Here is a 26,673-nt window from a genome sequence, read left to right on the forward strand (position 1 = left end):
TTTATGCCTTTTTTGCCAATTACTTTGCCCCCCTTCCCCCTGCAGCATGGTTGTTGTATTTTTCTTTCATCTCCCTCCTAAGCAGCCACATATAGTACATGTATCCCACCTGTGCAGCCACATACAGTAGATGTATCCCACCTGTGCAGCCACATATAGTACATGTATCCCACCTGTGCAGCCACATACAGTACATGTATCCCACCTGTGCAGCCACATACAGTACTTGTATCCCAACTGTGCAGCCACATACAGTGCATGTATGCCACCTGTGCAGCCACATACAGTACTTGTATCCCAACTGTGCAGCCACATACAGTGCATGTATCCCACCGATGCAGCCACATATAGTACATGTATCCCACCTGTGCAGCCACATACAGTAGATGTATCCCACCTGTGCAGCCACATATAGTACATGTATCCCACCTGTGCAGCCACATACAGTACATGTATCCCACCTGTGCAGCCACATACAGTACTTGTATCCCAACTGTGCAGCCACATACAGTGCATGTATGCCACCTGTGCAGCCACATACAGTACTTGTATCCCAACTGTGCAGCCACATACAGTGCATGTATCCCACCGATGCAGCCACATACAGTGCATGTATCCCACCTGTGCAGCCACATACAGTACATGTATCCCACCTGTGTAGCCACATACAGTACATTGTATCCCACCTGTGCAGCCACTTACAGTACATGTCTCCCACCTGTGCAGCCACATACAGTACATGTATCCCACCTGTGCAGCCACATACAGTACATGTCTCCCACCTGTGCAGCCACATACAGTACATGTATCCCACCTGTGCAGCCACATATAGTACATGTATCCCACCTGTGCAGCGACATACAGTACTTGTATCCCAACTGTGCAGCCACTTACAGTACATATCTCCCACCTGTGCAGCCACATACAGTACTTGTATCCCAACTGTGCAGCCACATACAGTGCATGTATCCCACCGATGCAGCCACATACAGTGCATGTATCCCACCTGTGCAGCCACATACAGTACATGTATCCCACCTGTGTAGCCACATACAGTACATTGTATCCCACCTGTGCAGCCACTTACAGTACATGTCTCCCACCTGTGCAGCCACATACAGTACATGTATCCCACCTGTGCAGCCACATACAGTACATGTATCCCACCTGTGCAGCCACATACAGTACATGTATCCCACCTGTGCAGCCACATACAGTACATGTATCCCCTCCGTGACCCAACAGTGATTAAGGGCCCATTGGTTCTATCCCCTATTAGTGCTGTTCTGGGGTCACTTCAACACTCTGAGTTTATATTCTAATCTCCCACAAAGCATCCAGTGTACAATGCACCTAGGACCCTCCAAGTACAACAGCTGTAAACACTACAACTCCCACCATTTACTGCAGCCCCCAGAATGTGCTGGGATTTGAAGTACAAATGACTCAAGGGGTTATCCCCTCTGAAACTACAACTCCCAGCATTCTCTGAGAGCTTCATAAGTGTAAGGCATTCTGAGAGTTGTAGTTATTGTTATTCCAGGAGTTGTGGTCACAGATACATCAGTGCAGGATGGGACCAGGTCAGCATGTTGCTTCTGATAAGTTCTTTATTTGGGTGCCCCCCATGATCAGTTCTATTGGTGGGACACAGGTCCCACACTAAGGCCACAAAGGTCTGCACAGACTGCAGTACAGTCCTCCAGTGGTCCCCTACATCTGTACTATAGGGCCCTCCCGAGAGACCAGGACACATGTACCGGATAACCAGGTGCATATATGTGTGTGCCTTTAAGGCAGAAAGGAGAAACGAATAGGTTATAGGGGCACAAACACATTTTTTGCACAGGGGCCCTCTGCAGTCTATGTCTGCCCCTGCTGTAAAGCATATACCTAAATGGTTTTAAAAGCAGCTCAGACCAGTTTTCTGCCCCTGTAAATGTATTAGAAAATGAAACATATTTCTGTATCCAGTTTGAATGAGTGAGAAAAAAAAATCTAGGAGGCACTTTTACCTTTGGCTCTGTTTTCCCTTTTTTTTCTCCACAGGAATCCGTATGCTTGCTATTGGGGTAGGAGCAGCTGATATGGATGAGCTTCGATCTATCATGATGAACCGTAACTTACAGGACATCTTTTTTGTCAGCTCCTTTGATGACTTCCCAACAATTGTGCAGGAGCTAATAGAGACAATATGCTATGAAAGTGAAGAACCAGTGAAAATTCAGCCCATAGAGGTATAATCTTAATTTATTAAAGATTTTTTTTAATTTTTAAACTTTTTTGTTGGTGGTGGTGGGGAGGGCTTTTGGTAAATAATAAGCTGGATAAACACTTGGTTTTACATTTAGACTATGCTCCCACACCATAAAAGAAAAATGCGGCTGTATTTTCAATTTGTTAATGTACTCCATTGAAGTCAATATGAAACTGTCCGACAGGACTTACATAGTATAGAATAACGTCGGTAATTGATTATGACCATCCATATAATGAACATGCTCATTACTTATTACCTGCTTTTGCAAAATACGGCCATTTTTTTCCCATCTGTTAACACATTGTTTTATTTTTTACTGAAAATGACAGTTGTATTTAACTTTTGTTTTACTGTGTGTGACCCTAGCCTAAAGGGTGTGAATATTGTAAATTGAGAAATAGTTCATAGAGGACATGTCTACAGAGGACATGTCTTTGCTTTGTATTATTGTAAATTTAGCAATCTAAATTTGTGAGTACACCCTTATGCTATATTCAAACAACATAAAAATAAGGGCCGTATTTGGATAAATGTGGCCAGAGATAAGGATCATTTTCTTTATTTCAGGCCGTATTTATCCAAATATGGCCGTATTTTGCCCTAATTTTTATGTTGTGTGAACCTGGCTATTCCCACACAGTATTTTGCGCAGTATTTTTAACCAAAACCAGAAGTGGATTGGAAACACAGAAAGACTATGTTCACATACTGTTGAAATTGAATGAATGGTGGTCATTTAATGGCCAATAAATACAACCGCCGTTGATTTGAAAAAAAAAAAAAAAACGATAGCTATTTGCTACTAAATGACGGCCATCCAATCAAAATATTGGCCAAAAAATGAGCAAAAAAAGTGTGTGTCGGAACATAGCCTTAAACAGGTTGGGATTATTAAGATTGGCTGGTTGATTGATTGCTGTTGGCTGTGTTCACACATTGCCATTTCATTGCATTACTGCATCATTATATTACTGCATTAAATATATTTCTTATGATTAAATATATTCCTTATGATCCAACAATTCAAACTGGTTCAGAGCTCCTGGTATCATCATGATTGATGATGCCAGAAGTTCCAAAGTCCATTCTGTAGCAAATTGTCCATATTTATGGACAGTGCACAGAACATGTAATGTTCCCTTATGTTGGCAGTCTTCACTGTTACTATACTGTGATCCTATTGAAATATTGCAGGTGTGTGATTGCCAGGGCATCATACTGCCTAGAGGCTTTTTGGCACTTTGGTCATGTGGTCCAGGCCTTGCATGCTTTATCTGTGCCCCAGTAGTGTCTTTTTGGGCCTGTAATTGACATGTATTTTTGCAGTGCATGCACAAATCAATTTACCCGTTCCCACTGCAATGGTTTTCATTTGGGGCTGGGTTCACACTACGTATATTTCAGTCAGTATTGTGGTCCTCATATTGCAACCAAAACCAGGAGTGGATTAAAAACACACAAAGGATCTGTTCACACAATGGTGAAATTGAGTGGATGGCCGCCATATAATGGCAAATATTTGCTGTTATTTTATAACAACGGCTGTTATATTGAAATAATGGCCGTTATTTACTGTTATATGGCGGCAATCCCCTCAATTTCAACATTGTGTGAACAGATCCTTTCACTGTTTTTAATCCACTCCTGGTTTTGGTTGCAATAAGAGGACCACAATACTGACTGAAATATACGTAGTGTGAACCCATATGGAAATATGATTAAAATATTAATTAATTATTTAAATATTAAAGTTTTTACTATAGCAGGGGTTTGAATATGCATACTGTTTTCAATCATGTCAAAATATGCTTCTTTTTTTATAAATTAAATGTTATTTTTATTACATTACTGACTTAAATCATTATCACATCTCAAGACAACTGAAAATGCTTTTTTTTTTTTGTAGTCCACCACAACAGAGACTGAAAATGAAGATACACCTCCTGAGCAGCCAGTGGGACCATGCACATCAACATGTCCAAAAGTAATTTTTTTTACCCCACTTTTAATATTTTCAGATTGCTATAATAAACGTAAAAACATATTTAGTTGTGTTAAAGCAGGGTATACATATTATGCAGCCATTAACTGCAAATAGCATTAATTAGCATTTTTGGCTTGGCTAAAAGTATAGTGTTTTACAAAATACAGAATTCTTAAATTTGGCATATTACCTGTTTCAAAATAAATAATAACAATAATAATACATAATAATAATGTATTTACTTATTTTGAAAATGTAAATGGAATGAATATATAAGGCTTGTATTAATAAAACTGACTTATTTACAAAGATCATGCAGGTGCATGAAACAATACAGAAACTATGAAGTAGCAGTAAATTAGTCCATGATGAAACAAAAAGGGGACATTTATTAAGACTTTGTAAGCTGGTCTTAAATTAAGCCTCGCCCCCATTCTTCCCTTTTAAATGCACTAAGACACGCGGGCCTCTTACTGAATCCGGCCAGCCGCACAAAATCTACACCTGTTTCCAGCGAGCAGGCGTAAAACATGACAAATGAGATGCAGGAGCAGGCCATGCCTCTTCCCCACCTTGCCCCCCTCCCCCCCATTGGGCAAGTGGGGATATGGCAGGCGTACGCCAGGGAGAAGGGGTGAATCCGTGCCTTCTTCCTGGTGTAAGCCCCGGCCATTACCTCCCCATAGTGTTTAATTCTCTATGAAAAAAAAAATACAAAATAGACAAGCATGTGTCACCTGAAAGCAGTCCTCACTCCGCCTCATAGCGGAAGCGGCCCTGCTCTCTTCACATCATATACATGCATACAGTAATAAATAATTTCTGTTTCGAAGACATGCAAAATGATTTCTTTTTAGCATACATCTAAAAGCTTTATATCTAAATACTAAAAAAGGCGCTAACAGTATCTCTTTTTTTGTGTAATTTTATAATTATAAGATAAATATACACATATATGTTTTTTGTTTTGCAGGGACAAAAGGGAGAAAAGGTAAGTTAACTCTGCTTGTACTGTGTATTTAAAATTTTGAGATTTTACAATAGATTTATACGCTTATTTACTGAACTTTTTTTACAGGGTGAAAAAGGGCCCCCTGGACAGAATGTAAGTATGTACTGTCTTTAAAAGTGTCCCTGATGGTATAGGTCTGGGTGCTTAGAGCCTTACAAATAGCTAGAACAAGTGGGGTGAAATCCTCGGCTAAATACTTCCCTGTCTCACTGCTTGTGACATAAGATGGGCTTCAAAGAGAATCCAACTTTAATACTAGTTCTCTGTTCCATTTAAAATGAAAAGATTGCTTTCACAATTTTATATTTCAAATCTACATAAAATATTGTGTTAGTTGTACATTTACAATACATTTACCATTTTACCATCTTCATGTATTTAATGTATGTTTTTTTTTTTTTTTTTAATCTAAAGACTTTCACAGGTCTACAGACTGGGGGATTGGACATTCTTAATATGAACTCAAAAGGAGAAAAGGGAGAACGGGTAACATTATATTGACATTGACTAAATCATCAAAATACAGTGGTACCTTGATTTGAGAGTAACTTGGTTTAAGAGTGTTTTGGTTTAAGAGCTCACAGTTTTTCAAAATTGTGACTTGGTTTAAGAGCATTGCTTTGGTTTAAGAGCTCCCTGTACTGGGTAGGAGCGCGAGTGGAGGAGGGGCATGGTCTGCATAGCGGGGTCTACAGCACTGTACTCTGACCCAGGAAGTCTCCCTCACCTTCCAAATCATAGCAGATCCACTTCAGGCTGGGGCTCACATCAGGGGACAGGACTGTGGAAGTAATCTCTTCATAGCTGTTACCCCTCTCTTCCCGGACACAGAGTTCTGCATGTATGTGCCCACATCTGCCCAGCTCATTCCTTCATGCTCCCTGCAGTCTCTGTCAGTCCTGATTGGTCCATGCTGAACACACATCCCTTCCCCATTGCTGTCATGTGACCACACTGACCTCTGACAGCAGCCCTGCTTCTCTATTCTAGCTTGTTGTACTACACTACTGCATTATGGGGATCTGCAGCTCCATTCTGTATCTACAAACAGCTGCTGTGTTATCAGGTTTATGCAGTTACTGTACATTATACTCCACATGCTGATTGTTATACTGTACAGTAACCTATAATATCACATATTCAGCTGTTTATAAAAGTTTGTTTCATTTGTTTCATTACATGTTATTCAGAATATAAAATTATTTTTGGGGTGTGGAACCAATTGTCTGCATTTCTGTAATTTCCTATGGGAAAATTTGCTTTGGTTTAAGAGTTGATTTGGATTACAAGTACGGTCCCGGAATGAATTAAGTTTGTAATCCAAGGCACCACTGTATTAATCATACTTATTAATGCACTATATGCCATTTGAAATATAATTCCTCATTAAAGCAAAACAGAATACTGCATGGATTTTTAAATGCTTTCAATAGTTTTGTCTAAATGAATTAGAACATGATTTTATGGGCTTACGTAGCATATCTACCATTACCCTACCTTTTTTTTTTACTTGCCACAAGAACACACTAGGTGGTTGTATATGTTTACCATTTATCAATAGAAAATATGAAAAATCTTCACGTCATATAATGCTCATAAACATCACTAGGTAAAGCATTGAGGCAGTATACACATATCCTTAGAGAGGTTATCCAGGTGTCTGGGACCAGGTGTCTGTTGTACCTTTGCCCTTCATGTCCATGGGTGGTTCACATGCACATTTCCATTGGAAACCTAAAATTGATGGTTTGGAGACCTTATGTGATACTGTATGTTTGCATAATTATGGTAGAGTGGTATAGAACTTTTTTTCTTGAGATTAGATGTGGGCTGCGAGCCAGGCACTGTGCAGCCACCCAAACTGTTCCCACATTATAATCTGCCTCTGGGCTGAGTTGGCCATCACTGCCAAGATGAGTCTGCTTCAAAAGTAGGAAGAAGAGCAATGCTTTGGAGCTGCCTTTGCACCCCCACTGATGTCTACACCTGCATGAGTGAATGCTTTGTCAACCATGCAGCATAACAAGTCCCCCTTTGTTTGCTTTCCAAGTCATGCTTCTGTTTTCCTTCCAAATTTTAACCCAATTATGATTGTTTGATTACAATTATAATTGTATAAGGATTTGAATGATAATATGATTTCTGTTATTGTGTATTAATCATTTATTACATTTTCTTATGTTGTTGTTCCTTTTTTTAACTAACAGTCCTAACAATTATCCATATTTCTAGGGTCTCCCTGGCCAAGATGGTGTTCCCGGGCTTCCAGGACGTCCTGGTCGGACAGGCCCTCCAGGTCCACCAGGTCTAATGGTGAGTACATAGTAATCTCAATGTATGCAGTGCACAGGGGTTGTGTTCATGGGATTACTCCTCTAAAGGAGTAATTCCACTGTGTAATGTTATGGTGTATTTCTAGCACGAGCCATAACATTTAAATCAGTGGAACCCTGGTTGTTTGGAGACCTGGTGATCTAAAGAATGAAAATACCAAGATTCTCTTGGCTTATTCCCATTGTGCTGGTCCTTTTGTTGTACAAGAGAACTGCAAAATAGTTCCTTAGAAATGGATTAAAATTGTGGCCTATGTATTATGAGGAAAGGGGGGGGGGGCTAATCAGAAAGTGATGGCAGTTTGTAGCGAATGAACTGCTTACTATCATGATGAATAAGCAATTGGAAAAATTACTGGCAGTAGTCTGTGTTAAAGAATTATGTATGATGTCCAATACTGTCTACTAAAGACTTATACATGATGCTGAAATCATATTGCTTATAAACATAAAATTATGAGATTTATTAATTGAACATTTATGAACAATGAAGATTAAACATTATGCTAATATAGTATTGTTTTCCTATTTAGGGCCATAAAGGTTTCCAAGGAGACACTGTAAGTATAGAAGTACCATTACAACTATAACACCCTCCTCAGAATATATTCCCTGACCCAACCTCTCTGTCAGATTACGGCCCCATCTCAATTCTTTCCTTTCCCTCAAAACTTTTTAAAGAACATACTGTATATACCTCAAACTATCCTCCCACCTCTCATCCAGCACACTATTTGACTTAAAAATAATGGAAATGGACTCTTGATCCAGCACTCCAAGACATGTAGAAATTTTCAATAATAAAATATAACTATTTGACTACCTACAATCTGGCTTCCATCCCACCACTCTACTAAAAGCACCCTAATCAAATTAGCTAGAGATCTGCTAACCACCAAAGCCTCAAGCCAATACTCTGCTCCTTCTTCTGCCTTGACACAGTTGATCATTCTCTTCTGCTACAAACTCTCTCAGCCCTTGGTTTCACAGACTTGGCCTATACCTAACCAGTCACACATTCGGTATCTCTAAATGACACACCACCTCCTCACCTTGCCCTATCATTATTGGTGTCCCAAAAGGTTCTGTCCTGGGAATCCACTTTTACATATATACTTTTGGCCCAAGACAGGTCATAGAACAAGGCCACTGCCTCAGGACAACCTTTGATTCTGCTTTCTCTTTCACACATCTATTTTTTATCACATATTCAAACAATTAGGGTGGTATTACACGAGTCGATGTAAACGAGAGCCGATCTGCTATCGGTGCGCCTTTACTGGGCCTATTACACGGCCCGATAATTCTTTAAGGGCTGCATTGACATTGCTACTGATGTCCTTGCAGCCCTTGTTTAAACTCTATACATTACCTATCCATGCTGCAGGGCTCCTCTTGCAGTCTTTTTCTAACCGGGTCCAGCGCACTGCAGCTCTTGAGAGGCCTGTCTGAGCTGACAGGACTCTCAGCCAATCACGGGCCACGGCAGTCCCGGCCAGTGATTGGCCGGTCTAAAGCTGCAGCGTGCGGACCCAGGAAGAAGAAGATGCAAGAGGAGCCCTGCAGCATGCATTGGTAATGTATAGAGCCTCCTGACAATTTATAGGTTCAAACCTATATCAACCATCAGCCAATGAATGTTGTCATCGGCTGATCGTTGTGTTTATTACACGGAGCCATAATTGGCCAGATAGGTGGATTATTTTTCCGTGTAATAGGGCCCTTACTATCTCCTGTAACGATTCTAAACAGGTCCTGTAACGACCTCCACAGTATGTAAGACATGGCAGCACATTCAGGACCAATTCTATAGAACTTGGTTCTACTGGACCCATTTGTTAACTGCTTAGTGGAAATTTCATCTACTCCTCCCCCCCCCCTGCCCCCCACCTCCTTCCTTTTCTTCCCATTCTTCTTTCCTCTCATGATCTTTTTGCCATCCTGCTTACAAAACAATTTCCATGCATGGATGACTTGTCAAAAAGATGAGCTTGCTGGGACAATTTTTTTGTATGTATTTTATATAAAGGGGTACTTCAGCAAAAAAAAAAAAAAAAAATTCTTTCAAATCAACTGTCATAAAATTATATAGATTTGTAATTTACTTCTATTTACATATTTCAAGCCTTTAAGTACTTATAAGCTGCTGTACATCCTGCAGGAAGTGATGTATTCTTTCCAGTCTGACACAGTGCTCTCTGCTGACATCTCTGTCCGTGACAGGAACTGTCCAAAACAGTTGCAAATCCCCATAGAAAACCTCTCCTGCTTTGGACAGTTCCTGTGATGGACAGAGAGTACTGTGTCAGACTGGAAAGAAAACACCATGTCCTGCATGGCATACAGCAGGTGATAAGTGATGGAAGACTAGAGATTATTTTTTTTTTTTATCAATTATTGAACTTTTTTACCATAGCACAAATTGTACATGTAAGCCGTAGTGTACATTTTTGTGAGATAAACAACCAGTATTTGCACAAAAGGAAAGAAAAAGGAACAAACTTGAAACCATGGAAAATTACAGATTTGTTGAGTCTCGAGCTTTAAGTCCATAGAACAGGTAGATATGTAAAGTCCTGATACCCAGAAGTAAATTACACATCTGTGTAACTTTCTGACACCAGTCAAATATGATCAACTTCTGTTTTGCTTTGTCAGCAAAATCATTTAATATGCTACATTTTTCGAATCATATTAATTTTAGGGACCTCAAGGATACCCGGGACCTCCTGGACCAAAAGGGGATAGAGTAAGTATTTTCTATGCATCCTGCAAATAGGATAATTAAATGGTTACTCTCATATTAGGCATTTATGCTACTTGCTTAGCTCTTTCTGTAATGCCTGTAAGTCTCTGGGGGGAGGACTGTATACAGGGCTGTACCTGCTATGAGGCCAAGTGGGTTTCTTGTTTCCTTTCATCCACAATCAAGACCTTCAAAAGCAACCTGAAAACACATCATTTTACACTAGAGACTCCAACCTATAATAATTCTGCATCACACTTTGACTGGCTCCCCTTTACCCCCTGTCTTCCTCCCGTTACCTTATAGATTGTAGCCCTCGCAGGCAGGATCCTCTATCCTTGTCTGTTAGCCTGCCCTTTATCTTATTCATTTAACGTGCTTTAATCTTAAAATGTTTGTCATTTGATGAGCGAATATATAGTATTAATAAAGCAGAGTGCTTCATTACCAGCGGCTGTCGACTTTTTTTTACTGGCAGAATCTGCAGATGTGAACACAACCATAGTAGACATAGTGTTCTGTTACCTAGTTGTTATTGTAAGCATTTTTAAAGGTGCTTTTTCTTATATATATGACTTGTTCTCATAGGGGGAACCTGGCTATGTGTTGGGAGCAGTTGATGGATTGGCTGGGCTTGGCGGCATCCCTGGATCCCCTGTAAGTATATGTGTTAGGGTGCTTTTAGATGGCCTGATCTTTGGCTGTGGTGGCGGTTAGCGAGATCAGCTCATATTTGCAGTGCTTTTAGACAGCACAACTAATTGAATGACTAGGCTGCACGAATGATCGCTGTATTGTTCATACAGACATTTAAATCTATTGCTATCAAGTGCTACAACCCACACAAAAGATGCGATCATCCGAGGATTGCGCATTTTTACACTCCTCAGCTGATTGCTGTCACTTTTACACTGGCCAATTATTGGCCAAAGGAGCATTTTAAGCAATGCTTCTGGCTGATAATCAGTCCATGTAAATGGTTTTTTACTGTCATGTTATCATGTAAGAGTTCCTATTCTGTTATTCATTGCACAGTACTCTCCCTCCTCCTGCCCAATTCTGATCTGTAAGATGAGTGCCAATTAAGCTGATCACTCTTTATTAGAGATGAGCGAACCGGGTTCGGGTTTGAGTCGATCCGAACCCGATCGTTCGGCATTTGATTAGCAGTGGCTGCTGAACTTGGATAAAACTCTAAGGTTGTCTGGAAAACAACCGCTAATCAAATGCCGAACGTTCGGGCTCGGATGGACTCGAACCCGAACCCGGTTCGCTCATTTCTACTCTTTATAACATTCTGGAGTATATGGAACTTGCCATTTTAAAAACTGAAGCAGTAAAAATTAATATTTGTATCATTCTTAAAACTTTTGGCCATGACTGTATATCAATGTTGGTAAGTATGTATGTAGCTGAGTTGTGTGTGTGTATGCTGATGCAGAAAAGCTGTGTGTGTGTTAAGCTGTATGTGTACTTACAGTATACTGATGTTGCAAACCTCTGTATGAATGTGGATCTATCAGAGCTGTGTGTATGCAGATAGAGCTGTATGTATGTATGTATGTGTAGCTATTACTTAGCTGTAGCTTTAACAATGACATTTTTTAGGGCTCAAAAGGTCACCCGGGTTCCCCAGGACTTCCAGGACCTCCTGGTGTTCCAGGATTCCCTGGGCCACAGGGTCCTCCAGGAATTTCCATCAAGGTATGGATTCAATACCTTCAGTGCAGTGTTATTAACATACAGATACATTACACATACTGAAACTGACCATGACTCTTTGGGTTAAAGATATGCGCAACATTTTTGAAACATTTCATATTCCAGGAAGAATAAGTCATGAATACATTTTCATTGATAAAATACCAATAGTTGGTTTCTGCTTTTGACTGATCATTGTGAGGCTATGTTTACACAACATTTAACAGCGTCCGTTGCAAAGCAACGGACGCTGTTAGACAGCCGGCCGTCGGGCTGCACTCATCCTGCAGCCGATACCTCCATATCGGCTGCAGGCACGTTCTTTTTTCACAATTGATTTGCGGGCACCGGCGTCTGTTCCCGCAAATCAATTAGCCATTCACTCCAATGCAATGTGTGGCCGCGCTGCACATTGCGTTGTGTGAACAGCTGATGTTTCCGGACGCTGTTCACTGAAATAATTGACAGGCACATTATTCTAACGCCCGTTCTAAAGATCGGGCGTGAGAATAACGATGTGAGAACACAGCGGGCTGCATTGCATTGACTTTAATGCAATGCCGCCCCTGCAGTAAAGAACGGACACAGAGGCCATTGCAATCTGCGTCCATTCTTTACTTAAAAAGAACATTGTGTGAACATAGCTTGACAGTGAGTTGGCAGATAATAATATGAAGATGATTGTTGGACAATCGAAACTTTGTGCATTCACATGTACCGGATCCGCAGGAGATTTGATGCTGTGTTCAGTCATTTAGTTACATTCATATCTGCAGCATCAAATCTGCTGGGGATCTGTGCCATCAAATCTTCTGTGGATCCTGTGTGTGAACGCACCCTTAGGCCATGTTTACATGGTGCTAGACACCGGCCATTCTGTGAGTTCACCAGCTGTACAGGAGTACCGGCCGGATGATCTTCATTTCTGATGAATTGGGATGCAGGTGTATCCATGTGCGCCCACATCTCAATTCGTCGCTGCACACAATAGAGCGTGCGGCCAGAGCCCCACTTTCCATTGTGTGAATCAACATGTCTGTGTGGCCGCTATTCAATGAATAGCGACCACAGAAAACTGACATGTCAGATTTTCGTGTGGCTGGATGGAATTCTGGCTGGAGCGTATACTATGTGTATACACTCTGATAGGGATTCCATTAATTCAAATACAACGTATGTTTTGCATTAATCATGGCCGTTGTTGCAAATTGCAACAACGGCCGTGGTTTATGTAAAACATACGTATGTTGTGTGAACATGGCCTTAGGGTGCCTTCAGACGTACAGGAATCCACAGCAGATCCACAGCAGATTTGATGGTGCAGATTTCATGCTGTGTTCAGCCATGTGCAGGCAGATCAAATCTACTGCAGATCCACAACATAAAATCCACTGCGATACGGTATGTGAGAAGCAACCCTTAAGGTAGATCTAGGAAACAATAATTATATAATTGGAACACCAATTGCAATTCCAATTTATCTTAACATCATTGTACTTTTCTGATACATCTTCTTACAGGGTGAACCAGGTGATCCAGGGAACCAGGTGAGCATATTTGTTTATGTTTTTATTATCTTTAGTTAAAACATTATATATACTGTATATCGCATATATAAAATCGCATCTGCACCTAAAATGTATGTTCCCCTATATCTGTTAGTAGGTTTATGGCACTTGTTGGTGTAAATTGGATGGTATATGTTTTTTGGATCTTTTTTTTTTTTTTATCATCAGTTTTCCTCTGTGGCAAAAGAGGAAATTACCAAGCTGATACATTCAAAATAAAGGCAATAAAAGTCACACAGAAATAAGAAAAAAGAAAAAAAACCCTGCTAATTGTATTGAACAATGGAGGCATGAGAATATGTCCAAACAAGCAAACACTTCAAAACGTGCCACCTTTATTTAGAGGCATGATACTTTTTAATATATTAGGCAGAATACTCTCCATCTTCAATGTCTTAATAAAATGGTATAAAATTTACCATTACAAAAAAAAATAATATATATATATATATATATATATATATATATATATATATATATACGGGCAGATTTTTTATATATTCAACTGGTAGTTAACTTTCCTTTTACATATCAGTGTGTATTCCTTATTTCATTCCTTTCTCTTCCATGTAACAGCATAAATACAGCAAAATATAAAATTTTTTTTACTTTAAGCCCTTTAATATATGCCTATAGAAAGATCAAGGTACAATACCAATGAAGTAATCCAAACTTTTATAGGGTCTTCGTGGAAAACCTGGATTAAAAGGCGACAAAGGAGATGTCGGAGAAATTGTAAGTTAACCAAAAGTTAATTTCTTTTAGTTCTTTATGTTTACCTTTATCAATCTTTTTACACTTTATGGATTTATATCATGTCATTTTGGCAACATATAACATATAACATATTGTTTTCATAGACTGTTATATATTGTATATATTTTTTTAAATTACCTTTTAACTTATTGACAATTTACCGTTAATTACTGTAATATAAGTAAAACTAAAATCTTTCTGGCCCTATTTCTCATTCTTATAATTTGTAATAGCTTTGTTTTACTGTTGTTTTCTGATAAATTTGATAGTACTTCTTATTATATCCTAGTACATTAGCGAGGTTTTTTTTTTGCCTACCTTGTGTCAAATGATACACTATATTGTGGTCTGTGTGTTCAGTTGGGGCATTTGCGCATTACAGTCATTTAGTTTTTATGACTACAGCTAGCTTGGGAAAATGGAAATCAGAATGATTTGAACAGATATCAACCCCATCAATCCTATACTGGGCTCTAATATAAAGGGTCTATATGCATTCACAATACTGAAACCAAACCCAAAAACAAGAAAACAAATGCAAGACCAAAAATATGAAAAATCATCTTTTATTAAATATATTCAAAAATCAAGTTATATTAAAATACATGTAATGGGAGCTGGAGCTATTACAAATCCCCAACAGAAAGGTGGAAAAGTAGGCTACACATCATAAAATGACAAATCATGTGATAGATTACAATTAGCAAGCAACCTACATACATATATACTGGGCACTGGGCATAGTGTAAACAAAGTTAAACCTCTTAGTGAGTAATCAAGGAAACAATACCATCCAACATCATTATGTATTACCCAAATCGTGTCCTAAGTGTATTTGTCCACCGCACCACACAAATACACTAAGGACACAATTTGGTTAATACATAATGATGTTGGATGGTATTGTTTCCTTGATTACTCACTATGAGGTTTCTTTGTTTACACTATGCCCAGTGCCCAGTATATATGTATGTAGGTTGCTTGCTAATTGTAATCTATCACATGATTTGTCATTTTATGATGTGTAGCCTACTTTTCCACCTTTCTGTTGGGGATTTGTAATAGCTCCAGCTCCCATTACATGTATTTTAATATAAGTTGATTTTTGAATATATTTAATAGAAGACGATTTTTCATATTTTTGGTCTTGCATTTGTTTTCTTGTTTTTGGGTTAGATATCACCCCATGTAATAAAGACAATGATCAGCCAAGGATCCGATCATCGGCTGATTGTTGGGTTTCAGCAGGATTAAAAATAATCGGCCACCGACTTTGCATTTCTGTGTTTAATAGAAGGTGCGTGGTTGGCGGCCAATGAGAGTGCAGAGAAAATAATAAAGCTATATTTTACCTCTCCACACTCCCCAGTGTCCTTCCAGCTTGTCTCGGCTTAACGCAGCCATCGCTGAAGCTTCTAAAGTTTTCTCAGTGACTCAGCCAATCACTAGCCGCAACTCTGTCTCATCTTAGCCACTGATGGGCTGAGCCGCTTGTCACTTCAGAGACGTTTTAGAGGTGCTAGTGACGGCTGTGGGGAAAGCAGAAAGAAACCGGAGAGCGTGGAGAAGTAAAGCCTTATTTTCTATGTCCGCAGCAAGGGCTTCCCTGACATCGCTAATGATGTCCATGCAGCTCTTGCTGCCTGATTGTCAAGACATGTAATAGGCTCTGTAAGCGAGCGCCAATCTAACAGATCATCGCTCCCTTACATAGCATATTGAGCTGTGTAATACGGCCCTAAATCTGTGAATGAGAACAGAGCAATGTTAGGCTGTTGCATTTTTTAAGTTAAAATGTTTCCAACTCTCAGTCTAGATATGTGGATAAGAACTTAGAGCATGCAAGCTAAGGAAAAGTTAGATGTTTTTGCAAATATGTTTGTTTAAGATATTTGACTGTTCTCTTCATGACAATGAAGTTGTCTTTTACATTTTGTTTTTTTGGAAAACAGGGTAGAGCTGGGTTGCCAGGCCCCATAGGTCTTGATGGTCTTCCAGGACCTCAAGGAGTAAAAGGCGAGAAGGTAATGTATAACTATGCATAACACCTGACTGGAAACCCAACCCAACACTAATGTGAACAGACTCAATAACTGTGTTTTATGGAATAAGCACCTGTAAGCTTATTTCTGTTTTTGTTGCTGTTGTTGTTTTTGTGTTCTCTATATATTTAGATTTAGCATTTTTTGTATAACTATAAAAATTAAATATGATATCAGTTCTGCTTTGTTTTTGTTTTTTCTTTTTCCTACAGGGAGAGGCAGGGGTTGGTTTTCCTGGAATACCTGGCTTAAAAGGAATGCCAGGAGAAAAAGTGAGTATATATATTTTTTTAAATCCGGAAATGGCATTTAAACATTATAAATGCCTGTGATTTGTGGCATAGTGGCCAGATCTGCTTTCTGTGATGCCACTTCTATGCCTTGGTTGCTGCTGTGGCTCACCGATAGCAATCAAATTTTTGTGTGTCAATAATTTTTATTGAAATTTTAACATTTTTATAAATTATAAACATTGCATAATAAGTATACAAGATTGATATATCCAAGGGTATAAGACAAAAAGAGGTCACCTTTGTTAGGTATATAGATAGAATTTCAGAGTGTCAAAGTATAGAGGTAGTACTTATCAGGCTATGCAGGATCATACTAAAGTATATACAAGTAAACCTAGTTGGTAGCCTGGGAAATCGTTACTGGAGGAAGGATAATATTGGTAGAGTTGTGTGAGCTTTGAAATCTCAAGTGTACATTTAAAGGGGGACACCAGCAAAAAATAAAATAATTTTATTTTCAAATCAACTCATGTCAGAAAGTGCCAGAAATTTGTAATTTACTTCTATTTAAAAAATCTTAAGGCTTCCAGTACTTTTCAGGTGCTGTATGCTCTCTGCTGCCACCCATGTTTGTGACAAGAACTGTCTAGAGCAGTAGGAATTCCCCATGGAAAACCTTTCGAACTTTGGACTTTTCCTGTCACAGACAGAGGTGGCTGCAGAAAGCAGAGTGTCAGACTGGAAAGAATACACCACTTCCTGCAGGACATACAGCAGCTAATAAGTACTGAAAGACTGGAGATTTTTTAAAGCGACTCTGTACCCAAAATCTGACCCCCCCAAGTCACTTGTACCTTCAGATAGCTGCTTTTAATCCAAGATCTGTCCTGGGGTCTGTTCGGCAGGGGATGCAGTTATTCTCCTAAAAACAACTTTTAATCCTGCAGCGCTGTGTCTAACGGCTGGGGCTTACATTTGTATATGCATTAGGCTGGCACACCCTCTCTGTCCCTCCTCCCCACCCTCCTCATCATTAGGAATGCTCCAGGCAGATTGCTTCCTATTCCCCACCTGTGTGTATAATGAAAATGGTCTGGATCGTTAATACACCTGTGCAAAGCTCAAACAGCAGTAAATGTTCCTGGATCATTCCTAATGATGACGAGGGTGGGGAGGAAGGACGGAGAGGGTTTGCCAGCCTAATGCATATACAAATGTAAGCCCCGGCCGTTAGACACAGCGCTGCAGGATTAAAAGTTGTTTTTAGGAGAATAACTGCATCCCCTGCCGAACGGACCCCAGGACAGATCTTGGATTAAAAGCAGCTATCCAAAGGTACAAGTGGTTTGGGGGGGGGGGAGGGGGAAGAATCAGATTGTCGGTACAAAGTCGCTTTAAATAGAAGGAAATTACAAATCTCTAGAACTTTATGGCACCAGTTGATCCCCCCCCCCCCCCCCCGCTGGGGTACCCATTTAATGGATTACTGCTAATTACTACTAATGCTTATAAAGTCCAAGTCGAATAGTAATCAGGCTTGGTATCATTGCATGTGGAATCGCCCAAGCTATTAAATTATCACATTCCTAATGTCACCCGAAAAAATTGTGAATTGCTGATTTTTGGTCACATTATATGAGAGAAAAAATAGAATTAAGGCTGTTGCCATCGGCAACAACGGTCATACTTTGCACGTGTATGCACATTGCCTCTTTCATGAGATCCCGGCCGGAGCGTATACACATCGTATACACTCCGTCCGGGATCCCATGCGGCACCGCAAAGAACTGACATGTCAGTTTTCTGCGGCCGCAATTCAGTGAATTGCGGCCGTAGAAAGCTCTGTCAGTTCACGCAATGAAGAGAGCAGCTCCGGCCGCATGCTTCATTGTGTGCTATGACAGTTGTGATGCGGGCACTTGTGACATGGCCGGTCTCTTACAGCGTGTGAACATAGCCTAAAAGTTATCAAAAAGTCACATATATGCAAGTGTGGTACCAATAAAAACCACAGATTATTGCACAAAAAGGAGGCCTCACACAGCCCCACAGACTGAAAGATAAAAAGTTTTAGGATCCAAAATAGAGAAACTATAAGTACATTTATTAATTTTTTAAAGTGCAGTATTTTACTGCTTATAAGACTACTTTTTAACCCAGGAAAATCTTCTCAAAAGTCAGCGGTCGTCTTATACGCTAGAAGGCATCTTATTGGGAGGGTGCTGAAAAACTTTGGAACTGGACTGGAGAATCTGCTGTCGCCACATATGGTGGGGGAGCACAAAAACAGCTTCATCCCCATGGTATGCGGTGACCGTATGAAGGGCAGAGCAAGCTGCAGGCGTCCAGTGTATAGAAAAAAAGAGATAAGGTAGAGTGCCCAGAAAAACACACCTGGAAAAGTTGGGGGTCGTCTTATATGCCCAGTCGTCTTATACCCCAGAAAATACGGTAGTTGAATAAAACAAAAGTTATATAAATCAGGTGTCTTTATCATCATATGACTTGAGGAATACAGAAAACATGTCACTTTAACACATAGTGAATAGCGTTAACATGAACCCAACCTGGAATTTGAAAAATATCTTTTTTTTTTTATTTTTAAGTAATAAAAATTTGTGATTGTAGTGACTTGGGGTGTTTTCATACGTGCAGGATCTGTGGCAGATTTGATGCTGTGTTCAGTTATTTAGTCAAATCTGCTGCAGATCTGCACCACCAAATCTGCTGCGGATCCTGTACGTGTGAAGCTACCCTTAAGGAATATAGATAACTTGCCAGTTTTGTTGGCAAATGGCATAAACATGAAACCCACCTGGATTTTGAAGAATACCTTTTTTTTAAACTGTCCCTCTCAAATATTTTTCTGTTTCGCAGCATATTTTATGGAAAAATAAGCAGTGTCATTTCACACAGTCCAGTAGGTGTCGCAAAAAAAAGGAAGACCTCATTGGGTTTTTAGATTAAAAATGAAAGCTATGGCTTTTTAAACATGAGGAGGAAAAAAAAACTAAAGATCTAAAATAAAAATTTGCTCAGGCATGATGGGGTTAAAATATAATTAAAGATCATGTGTACAATTGTAAGGTATGGCTACTTTGGACACATGTATGTGCAGCCGTTTTTTCGCATGGAGTTTCCACATTAAAATTTACTGAAAGATTTTTCAGTAAAAGCAATATGGTATTACCCAGGTATATATGGGGTTACCCAGGACTACAAAAACATGGAACTTTTCCCCCAATCTTGTCTCCAGTTTAGGTGTGGTTTGCAAATAAGCTCCATTTACTTCAATGGAACTGAGTTCTAAACCCCACCCAATCTGGAGACAAGAGAGGGGGAAAAGTGGCCATGTTTTGCGGCCATGTCATGTTGTAGCGCTGGATAACCCCTTTAAGCATCTACACAGTTGTAGATTTTACTGCAGCATAAATTTATTGTTGAGTATTTTGTTGGGAAAAAAGGTTGCAAAAGTTAAATCAGTCCACCGTGTACAGCCTCAATTTAAAAAGACTATATCAACTGTTTTTTAACAGGTTAGAGCCAGAAACTAAGACATAGGGGGAGATTTATTAACTGGTGTAAAGTGAAACTGCCTCAGTTGCCCCTAGCAACCAATCAGATTCCACTTTTCATTCCTCACATATTCTCTGAAAAATGAAAGGTGGAATCTGATTGTTTGCTAAGGGCAACTGAGACAGTTCTACTTTACACCAGTTTAATAAATCACTCCTATATTCTTTTTTTATTATTGTAATGTTTTTTTCATCTTTTGTACATTTAATGGGGCAAACATATTATCTGAGCTTCTGCTCTTTCTGTTAAAAGCATTTAAAAAGATTCTTTATAGCAGCCACATAGACCATAGGACATGAGCTGACTCAATTACTTCTATAGGAACATTTCCTAGGCATGCTTTGTGACCTGTGCAGAGGTCATTCTGCAGGGAATGGGAAGAGGTGTGCAGTCATGATGACCTACTGTCATATGGAAATTAAGGGAAAAAATTACCGAAAATCTTTACCCCTTTACAACCTAGAACATAACTCTACGTCCTCGGTCGGGTAGGGGAGTTCAGAGGGGGGCCGCAAAGTGACCCCGCTCCTAAACGCTGCAATCCCGGATGCTATTAGTAGCCCAGGAGAGCGTCAGTTAGCAGGCGCGGTCCGATTGCTGTGCTTGCTAATTAGCAGCTGTCAAAGCTGAAAGTGCAAAAGGCCAAAGTGCAAAATTGTTGATTTTTTTTGTCACATCAAGTCCAGAAAAATTATAATAAAAAGTGATCAAAAAGTCACATAAATGCAATCAAGGTACCTATGGAAAGTACAGATCATGGCGCAAAAAATAACACCTCATACAGCCCCATAGACCAACAAATAAAAGCTTTCACAAAGTGTTCACATTCTATAAAACACCGGCCGTTCTGTGACCTGGCCGGATCATAGAACGGCCGGTCTTTGAGAAGATCATACCGGCTGGTACTGCAGTGTCAGTTTTACCATAGGGTGAATGGTGGAAACACAAAACCTTCAAAAATAAAAACTATAATAAATAATTATTAAATTATTATAATAAATAAATATATAATTATTTTAAATTTTACCGCGCAAATCATTTTTTCTTGGGTTCGTAGCATGTTTTATGGAAAAATTAAGTCTGCCATTGCTATGTACAATTAGTGGCGCAAATAATAAGGGTTTATGTGGGTATTAAGGTGAAAAAACAAAGCGCAAACACGAAAATTTGCATGGTCCTGAAGGGATTAAACATATTTCTCACATAAAAGTTGATTTATAGGTAATTTTCTGATCATACATTCCTTTTAAAAACAAAAGATAAAAAGTGTCTCTTTTTTTTCTTGAGTTACTACCGTGGATTCATAATACAACGGGCATCTGCAACACACTTTTTATTGATTGTTCCTATTCTTTTTTTATCATTAGCTCTTGTTGAAAAAGTCACAGAATACATATGAATTTAGCTTGTCAGAATTATGAAAAAAGCAATGTTAATCTATTGTAAATTATGTGTTAATTTTTTTCATTAGGGATCTATGGGCCATGCAGGACCTCCTGGACCCAAGGTATGTTTATATACTTAAAAACAGGTTATATCAGTTATCCTAAGGCAATATCCCTGTTGTGTACACCTCCTCCCTGCCTTGCCATGCCCCCTGCCTGCCCATCTAACTAGACAAGCATGGAAAAGGCCAAAGTCTGTGTGTGCAGTTTTTTATATGTCCCCCTATATGTCTATACATCTACATTATAGATTATAGATTATAGAAAGATATGTAAATACACCAGCCAGAATTTGAAGCAGAGTTGTGACAATGAGCTAACAACAATGGGAGGGAAAGAGTGGGCATATCTTCAGCAGCCTGTAGCAATCAAGTGCTAAGATAATGAATGAATGCAGTACATATGTACTACATTGATCCCTATGAGCAATCAGTGTATTGTTCATAGAAGTCCGCTAGAGGGACTATAAAAATGTGTTTAAAAAAAATCCATAATAAAAGTTTAAATAAGCAAACAAAAATATTTGGTATTGCTGAATGCGAAATAGCCTGAACTATTCAATTATTATCAGATTCCTGGTGTATTTAGGCCCTTTTTTAAAGTAGTAAAATAAAATAAAGGTTATATAAATTGGGTATCGTTTTAATCGTACAGGCTTTAAGAAATAGATAATACCTCAGTTTTACCAAATGGCAAATGGCATAAAGACTGTTTTGCAGCATAGTATATGGAAAAATTAAGTGTGTCTTTCCATTGGTGTGAAAAAAAGGTGAAAAAAAACAGGGGAAAAAAGTGCAAAAATGAAAATTTACTTGGTCTATAAGGGGTTATGGACACTAAAAATTTTTACAACAATATTTGACTACAAATTGTTCCATTTTCCATGAGAATGAACGGGGTCTATTTAAGGATTCTATGTATTTTCTTTTAGTAATTTGCTGCTTCATGTAATTCAGGGACCTACTGTACAACAGAACACATTTGTTGTCTAGACTAGAAGAAGGTATCAATTCAATTAAATATATTGATTCTATGCTTTTTAATTTAGGGTGAGCAAGGTTTGCAAGGAATTGATGGAGTAGCTGGTTTAAGGGTAAGAAAAAAGTGAAGAATGTTATTTAAGAAGATACAGCTCCTTTGTAGAAAAAGAAGCTGCTTCATGGTGGCGTTCATATAATATTACATAATTTTTTATTTTCTTTAGGGAAAGAAGGGTCTTGATGGAGAGAAAGGTGAAAAGGTGAGTACAATGAGTGGAATCTATCACCTCTGTGTCTGGCGTAGTTTTGAAAAAAGTACATTTTTGCACAACACCCTTATTATTTAAAGGGGCCGGTAGGGGGCACAGCAAGGGGAAGAGAGGCATGGCCGCCTCCTGGGCCAATTTACACAGATCTTTGCCAGCTCACAACCGGTGTAGATTTCTAAAACTGCTGCAAGGCAGCTTAAGAGTCTTCAGATTTGAGAGATGTGCACCTCATAATAAATTCGGCATGAGACAAATCGGATCAGTAATTAGAATCTTGATAAATTCCAGGAAGGACTGATAGATTTAAATCAGTATAGTCTGGAAGAAAGAAGGGGGGACATAATCGAAACCTTTAAATAGGTTAATATAATAGGAAATATTAATAGGAAATAGGAAATAATAATAGGAAAATATTACTTAAAGGAGAAGTCCGGCGGAAATTATTATTAAAGTTTTGTATTGCCCCCCAAAAGTTATACAAGCAATATACACTTATTATGGAAAATGCTTATAAAGTGCGTTTTTCCTGCACTTACTACTGCATCAAGGCTTCACTTCCTGGATAACATGGTGATTCCCAGAGCTGGCTGTGGATGATGGAGAGGATGATGGCAGAGGGATGCTCAGTGTCCCTCCAGTGCCCTGTGTTCCTCAGTGTCCCTCTGCCATTATCCTCTCCAGCATCCACAGCCCGCACAGCTCTGGGAATCACCATGTTATCCAGGAAGTGAAGCCTTGATGCAGTAGTAAGTGCAGGGAAATAAGCACTTTATGTGCATTTCCCATAATAAGTGTATATCGCTAATTTGTATAACTTTTGGGGTGCAATACAATACTTTAATAAACATTTCCAGACTTCTCCTTTAACTGAAAGAGTAGTAGATGCTTGAAACAAACTTCAAGCAGATGTGGTTGGTAAATCTACAATAACATAATTTAAACATGCCTCGGATAAATATACATCTACCCTAAGATAATAAGAATACTAAAAGGGCAGACTAGATGGACCAAGTGGTATTTTTCTGCCAACAATCTTCTATGCTTCTACCCCCCCCCCCAATATGTCATCATTAGCAGCCTGACCCTGTGCACTCATAACATGCATGAGATAGATAGATAGATAGATAGATAGATAGATAGATAGATAGATAGATAGATAGATATTAGGGATTATTCAGTAATAGCAAGTTGTTATAATGAGCTACTATTTCCTTGCAGGGAGAGCGTGGTGATATTGGACCTATTGGACCTTCTGGAAGAGCTGTAAGCAAATGAAAAGTGGAGGAACTGCAAATTAAAAATTCGATATGATAGCTACAAGCCTTTAATATAGTATAATCTTACTTTGTATAACACAGTGATGTTTATTATATTTATAGATATATTGGACTTTAAGTTTAATTAAAAAGATATTTTTAAATTGAGAAATATGATACATAGTTCATTATATTTCTTATTAAAAAGAAGGCTAAGAGATACAGTATGTGCAGGTAGTGCACTGTAATGCATGCTAAGTCAGACCCCATGTGTACAGACATATTCTTCCCTAGAAGCAGTACTGTACAACCAACATGTACTATGTATGTTTTGTACAATGTCGTGTGTGCAAGATTTGAGGAGACATGTTTTTTTTTTATTATTATTTATAATAATAACTAGATTTGCATTTCCAGGGAAATACATAGTGCTTGAAAAGAGTGCCCCTTTACCAGTGACTTCCATTTAACTTTAATCCTGGGTGCCGTCCCTTTAAGAGCGACTTGGGTCCCATCCCTTTAAGAGCAACTTGGCTCCCGTCCCTTTAAGAGCGACATGGGTCCCTTTAGGAGCGACCTGGGTCACTTTAAGAGCGACGTGGGTCCCTTCGCTCTTGAAGGGACCCAGGTCGCTCTTAAAGGGACCCACGTCTCTCTTAAAGGTACCTAGGTCTCTCTTAAAGGTACCTAGGTCACTCTTAAAGGGTCCCAGGTCGCTCTTAAAGGTACCCAGGTCGCTCTTAAAGGGACCCAGGTCTCTCTTAATGGAACCCATTTCGCTCTTAAAGGGACCCAGATCACTCTTAAAGGGACCAATTTTACTCTAAAAGGGCCCCAGGTCGCTCTTAAAGGGCCCCCGTTGCACTTAAAGGGACCCAAATGGCTTTTAAAGGGACCCAGGTCGCTCTTAAAGGGACCCATTTCGCTCTTAAAGGGACCCATTTCGCTCTTAAAGGGACCCATTTCGCTCTTAAAGGGACCCAGATCGCTCTTAAAGGGACCAATTTCACGCTTAAAGGGACCCATTTCACTCTTAAAGGGACCCAGTTCGCTCTTAGAAGGACCCATTTTGCTCTTAAAGGGACATATTTCGCTCTGAAAGGGACATATTTCGCTCTTAAAGGGACCCAGGTCGCTCTTAAAGGGACATATTTCGCTCTTGAAGGGACATATTTCGCTCTTAAAGGGACCCAGGTCGCTCTTAAATGGACCAATTTCACTCTTAAAGGGACCAATTTCGCTCTTAAAGGGACCAATTTTGCTCTTAAAGGGACCCAGGTCGCTCTTAAAAGGACCCATTTCCCTCTTAAAGTGACCCATTTCACGCTTAAAGGGACCAATTTCGCTCTTAAAGGGACCCAAGTCGCTCTTAAAGGGACCCATTTTGCTCTTAAAGGGACATATTTCGCTCTTAAAGGGACATATTTCGCTCTTAAAGGGACATATTTTGCTCTTAAAGGGACATATTTCGCTCTTAAAGGGACCCAGGTCGCTCTTAAAGGGACCCATTTTGCTTTTAAAGGGACCCATTTCGCTCTTAAAGGGACCCAGATCGCTCTTAAAGGGACCCAGATTGCTCTTAAAGGGACCCAGGTCGCTCTTAAAGTGACCAATTTCACTCTTAAAGGGACCAATTTCACGCTTAAAGGGACCAATTTCGCGCTTAAAGGGACCAATTTCGTGCTTAAAGGGACCCAGGTCGCTCTTAAAGGGACCCAGGTCGCTCTTAAAGAGACCCAGGTCGCTCTTAAAAGGACCCATTTTGCTCTTAAAGCGACATATTTCGCTCTAAAAGGGACCCAGGTTGCTCTTAAAGGGACATATTTCGCTCTTAAAGGGACCCAGGTCGCTCTTAAATGGACCAATTTCACTCTTAAAGGGACCAATTTCGCTCTTAAAGGGACCAATTTCGCTCTTAAAGGGACCAATTTCGCTCTTAAAGGGACCCAGGTCGCTCTTAAAGGGACCAATTTCACGCTTAAAGGGACCCAGGTCGCTCTTAAAGGGACCCATTTCGCTCTTAAAGGGACCCATTTTGCTCTTAAAGGGACATATTTCGCTCTTAAAGGGACATATTTCGCTCTTAAAGGGACATATTTTGCTCTTAAAGGGACCCAGGTCGCTCTTAAAGGGACCCATTTTGCTCTTAAAGGGACCCATTTAGCTCTTAAAGGGACCCAGATCGATCTTAAAGGGACCCAGATCGCTCTTAAAGGGACCCAGGTTGCTCTTAAAGTGACCAATTTCACTCTTAAAGGGACCAATTTCACGCTTAAAGGGACCAATTTCGCGCTTAAAGGGACCAATTTCGCGCTTAAAGGGACCCAGGTCGCTCTTAAAGGGACCCATTTTGCTCTTAAAGGGACATATTTTGCTCTTAAAGGGACATATTTAGCTCTTAAAGGGACATATTTTGCTCTTAAAGGGACCCAGGTCGCTCTTAAAGGGACCCATTTCGCTCTTAAAGGGACATATTTCACTCTTAAAGGGACCCAGGTCGCTCTTAACCCTT

General features: G+C 39.6%; 1 protein-coding gene across 1 annotated transcript in view; it reads left to right on the plus strand.

The window, feature by feature from the left end:
• Positions 1-26,673, plus strand: part of LOC138783311 (collagen alpha-1(VII) chain-like) — a 236,647-nt gene that overhangs the window by 48,031 nt on the left and 161,943 nt on the right. Inside the window, exons 26-43 of the mRNA XM_069957875.1 lie at positions 2,050-2,237; positions 4,167-4,244; positions 5,218-5,235; positions 5,323-5,349; positions 5,671-5,742; positions 7,489-7,569; positions 8,123-8,149; positions 10,294-10,338; positions 10,924-10,992; positions 11,944-12,039; positions 13,557-13,583; positions 14,286-14,339; positions 16,313-16,384; positions 16,615-16,674; positions 21,683-21,718; positions 22,705-22,749; positions 22,861-22,896; positions 24,124-24,168. Of these exons, the coding sequence (XP_069813976.1) occupies positions 2,050-2,237; positions 4,167-4,244; positions 5,218-5,235; positions 5,323-5,349; positions 5,671-5,742; positions 7,489-7,569; positions 8,123-8,149; positions 10,294-10,338; positions 10,924-10,992; positions 11,944-12,039; positions 13,557-13,583; positions 14,286-14,339; positions 16,313-16,384; positions 16,615-16,674; positions 21,683-21,718; positions 22,705-22,749; positions 22,861-22,896; positions 24,124-24,168 (1,076 nt within the window). The remainder of the gene's footprint in view (positions 1-2,049; positions 2,238-4,166; positions 4,245-5,217; positions 5,236-5,322; positions 5,350-5,670; positions 5,743-7,488; positions 7,570-8,122; positions 8,150-10,293; positions 10,339-10,923; positions 10,993-11,943; positions 12,040-13,556; positions 13,584-14,285; positions 14,340-16,312; positions 16,385-16,614; positions 16,675-21,682; positions 21,719-22,704; positions 22,750-22,860; positions 22,897-24,123; positions 24,169-26,673) is intronic.

Source organism: Dendropsophus ebraccatus, chromosome 1 (assembly GCF_027789765.1).
Source record: "Dendropsophus ebraccatus isolate aDenEbr1 chromosome 1, aDenEbr1.pat, whole genome shotgun sequence".
NCBI lineage: Eukaryota > Metazoa > Chordata > Amphibia > Anura > Hylidae > Dendropsophus > Dendropsophus ebraccatus.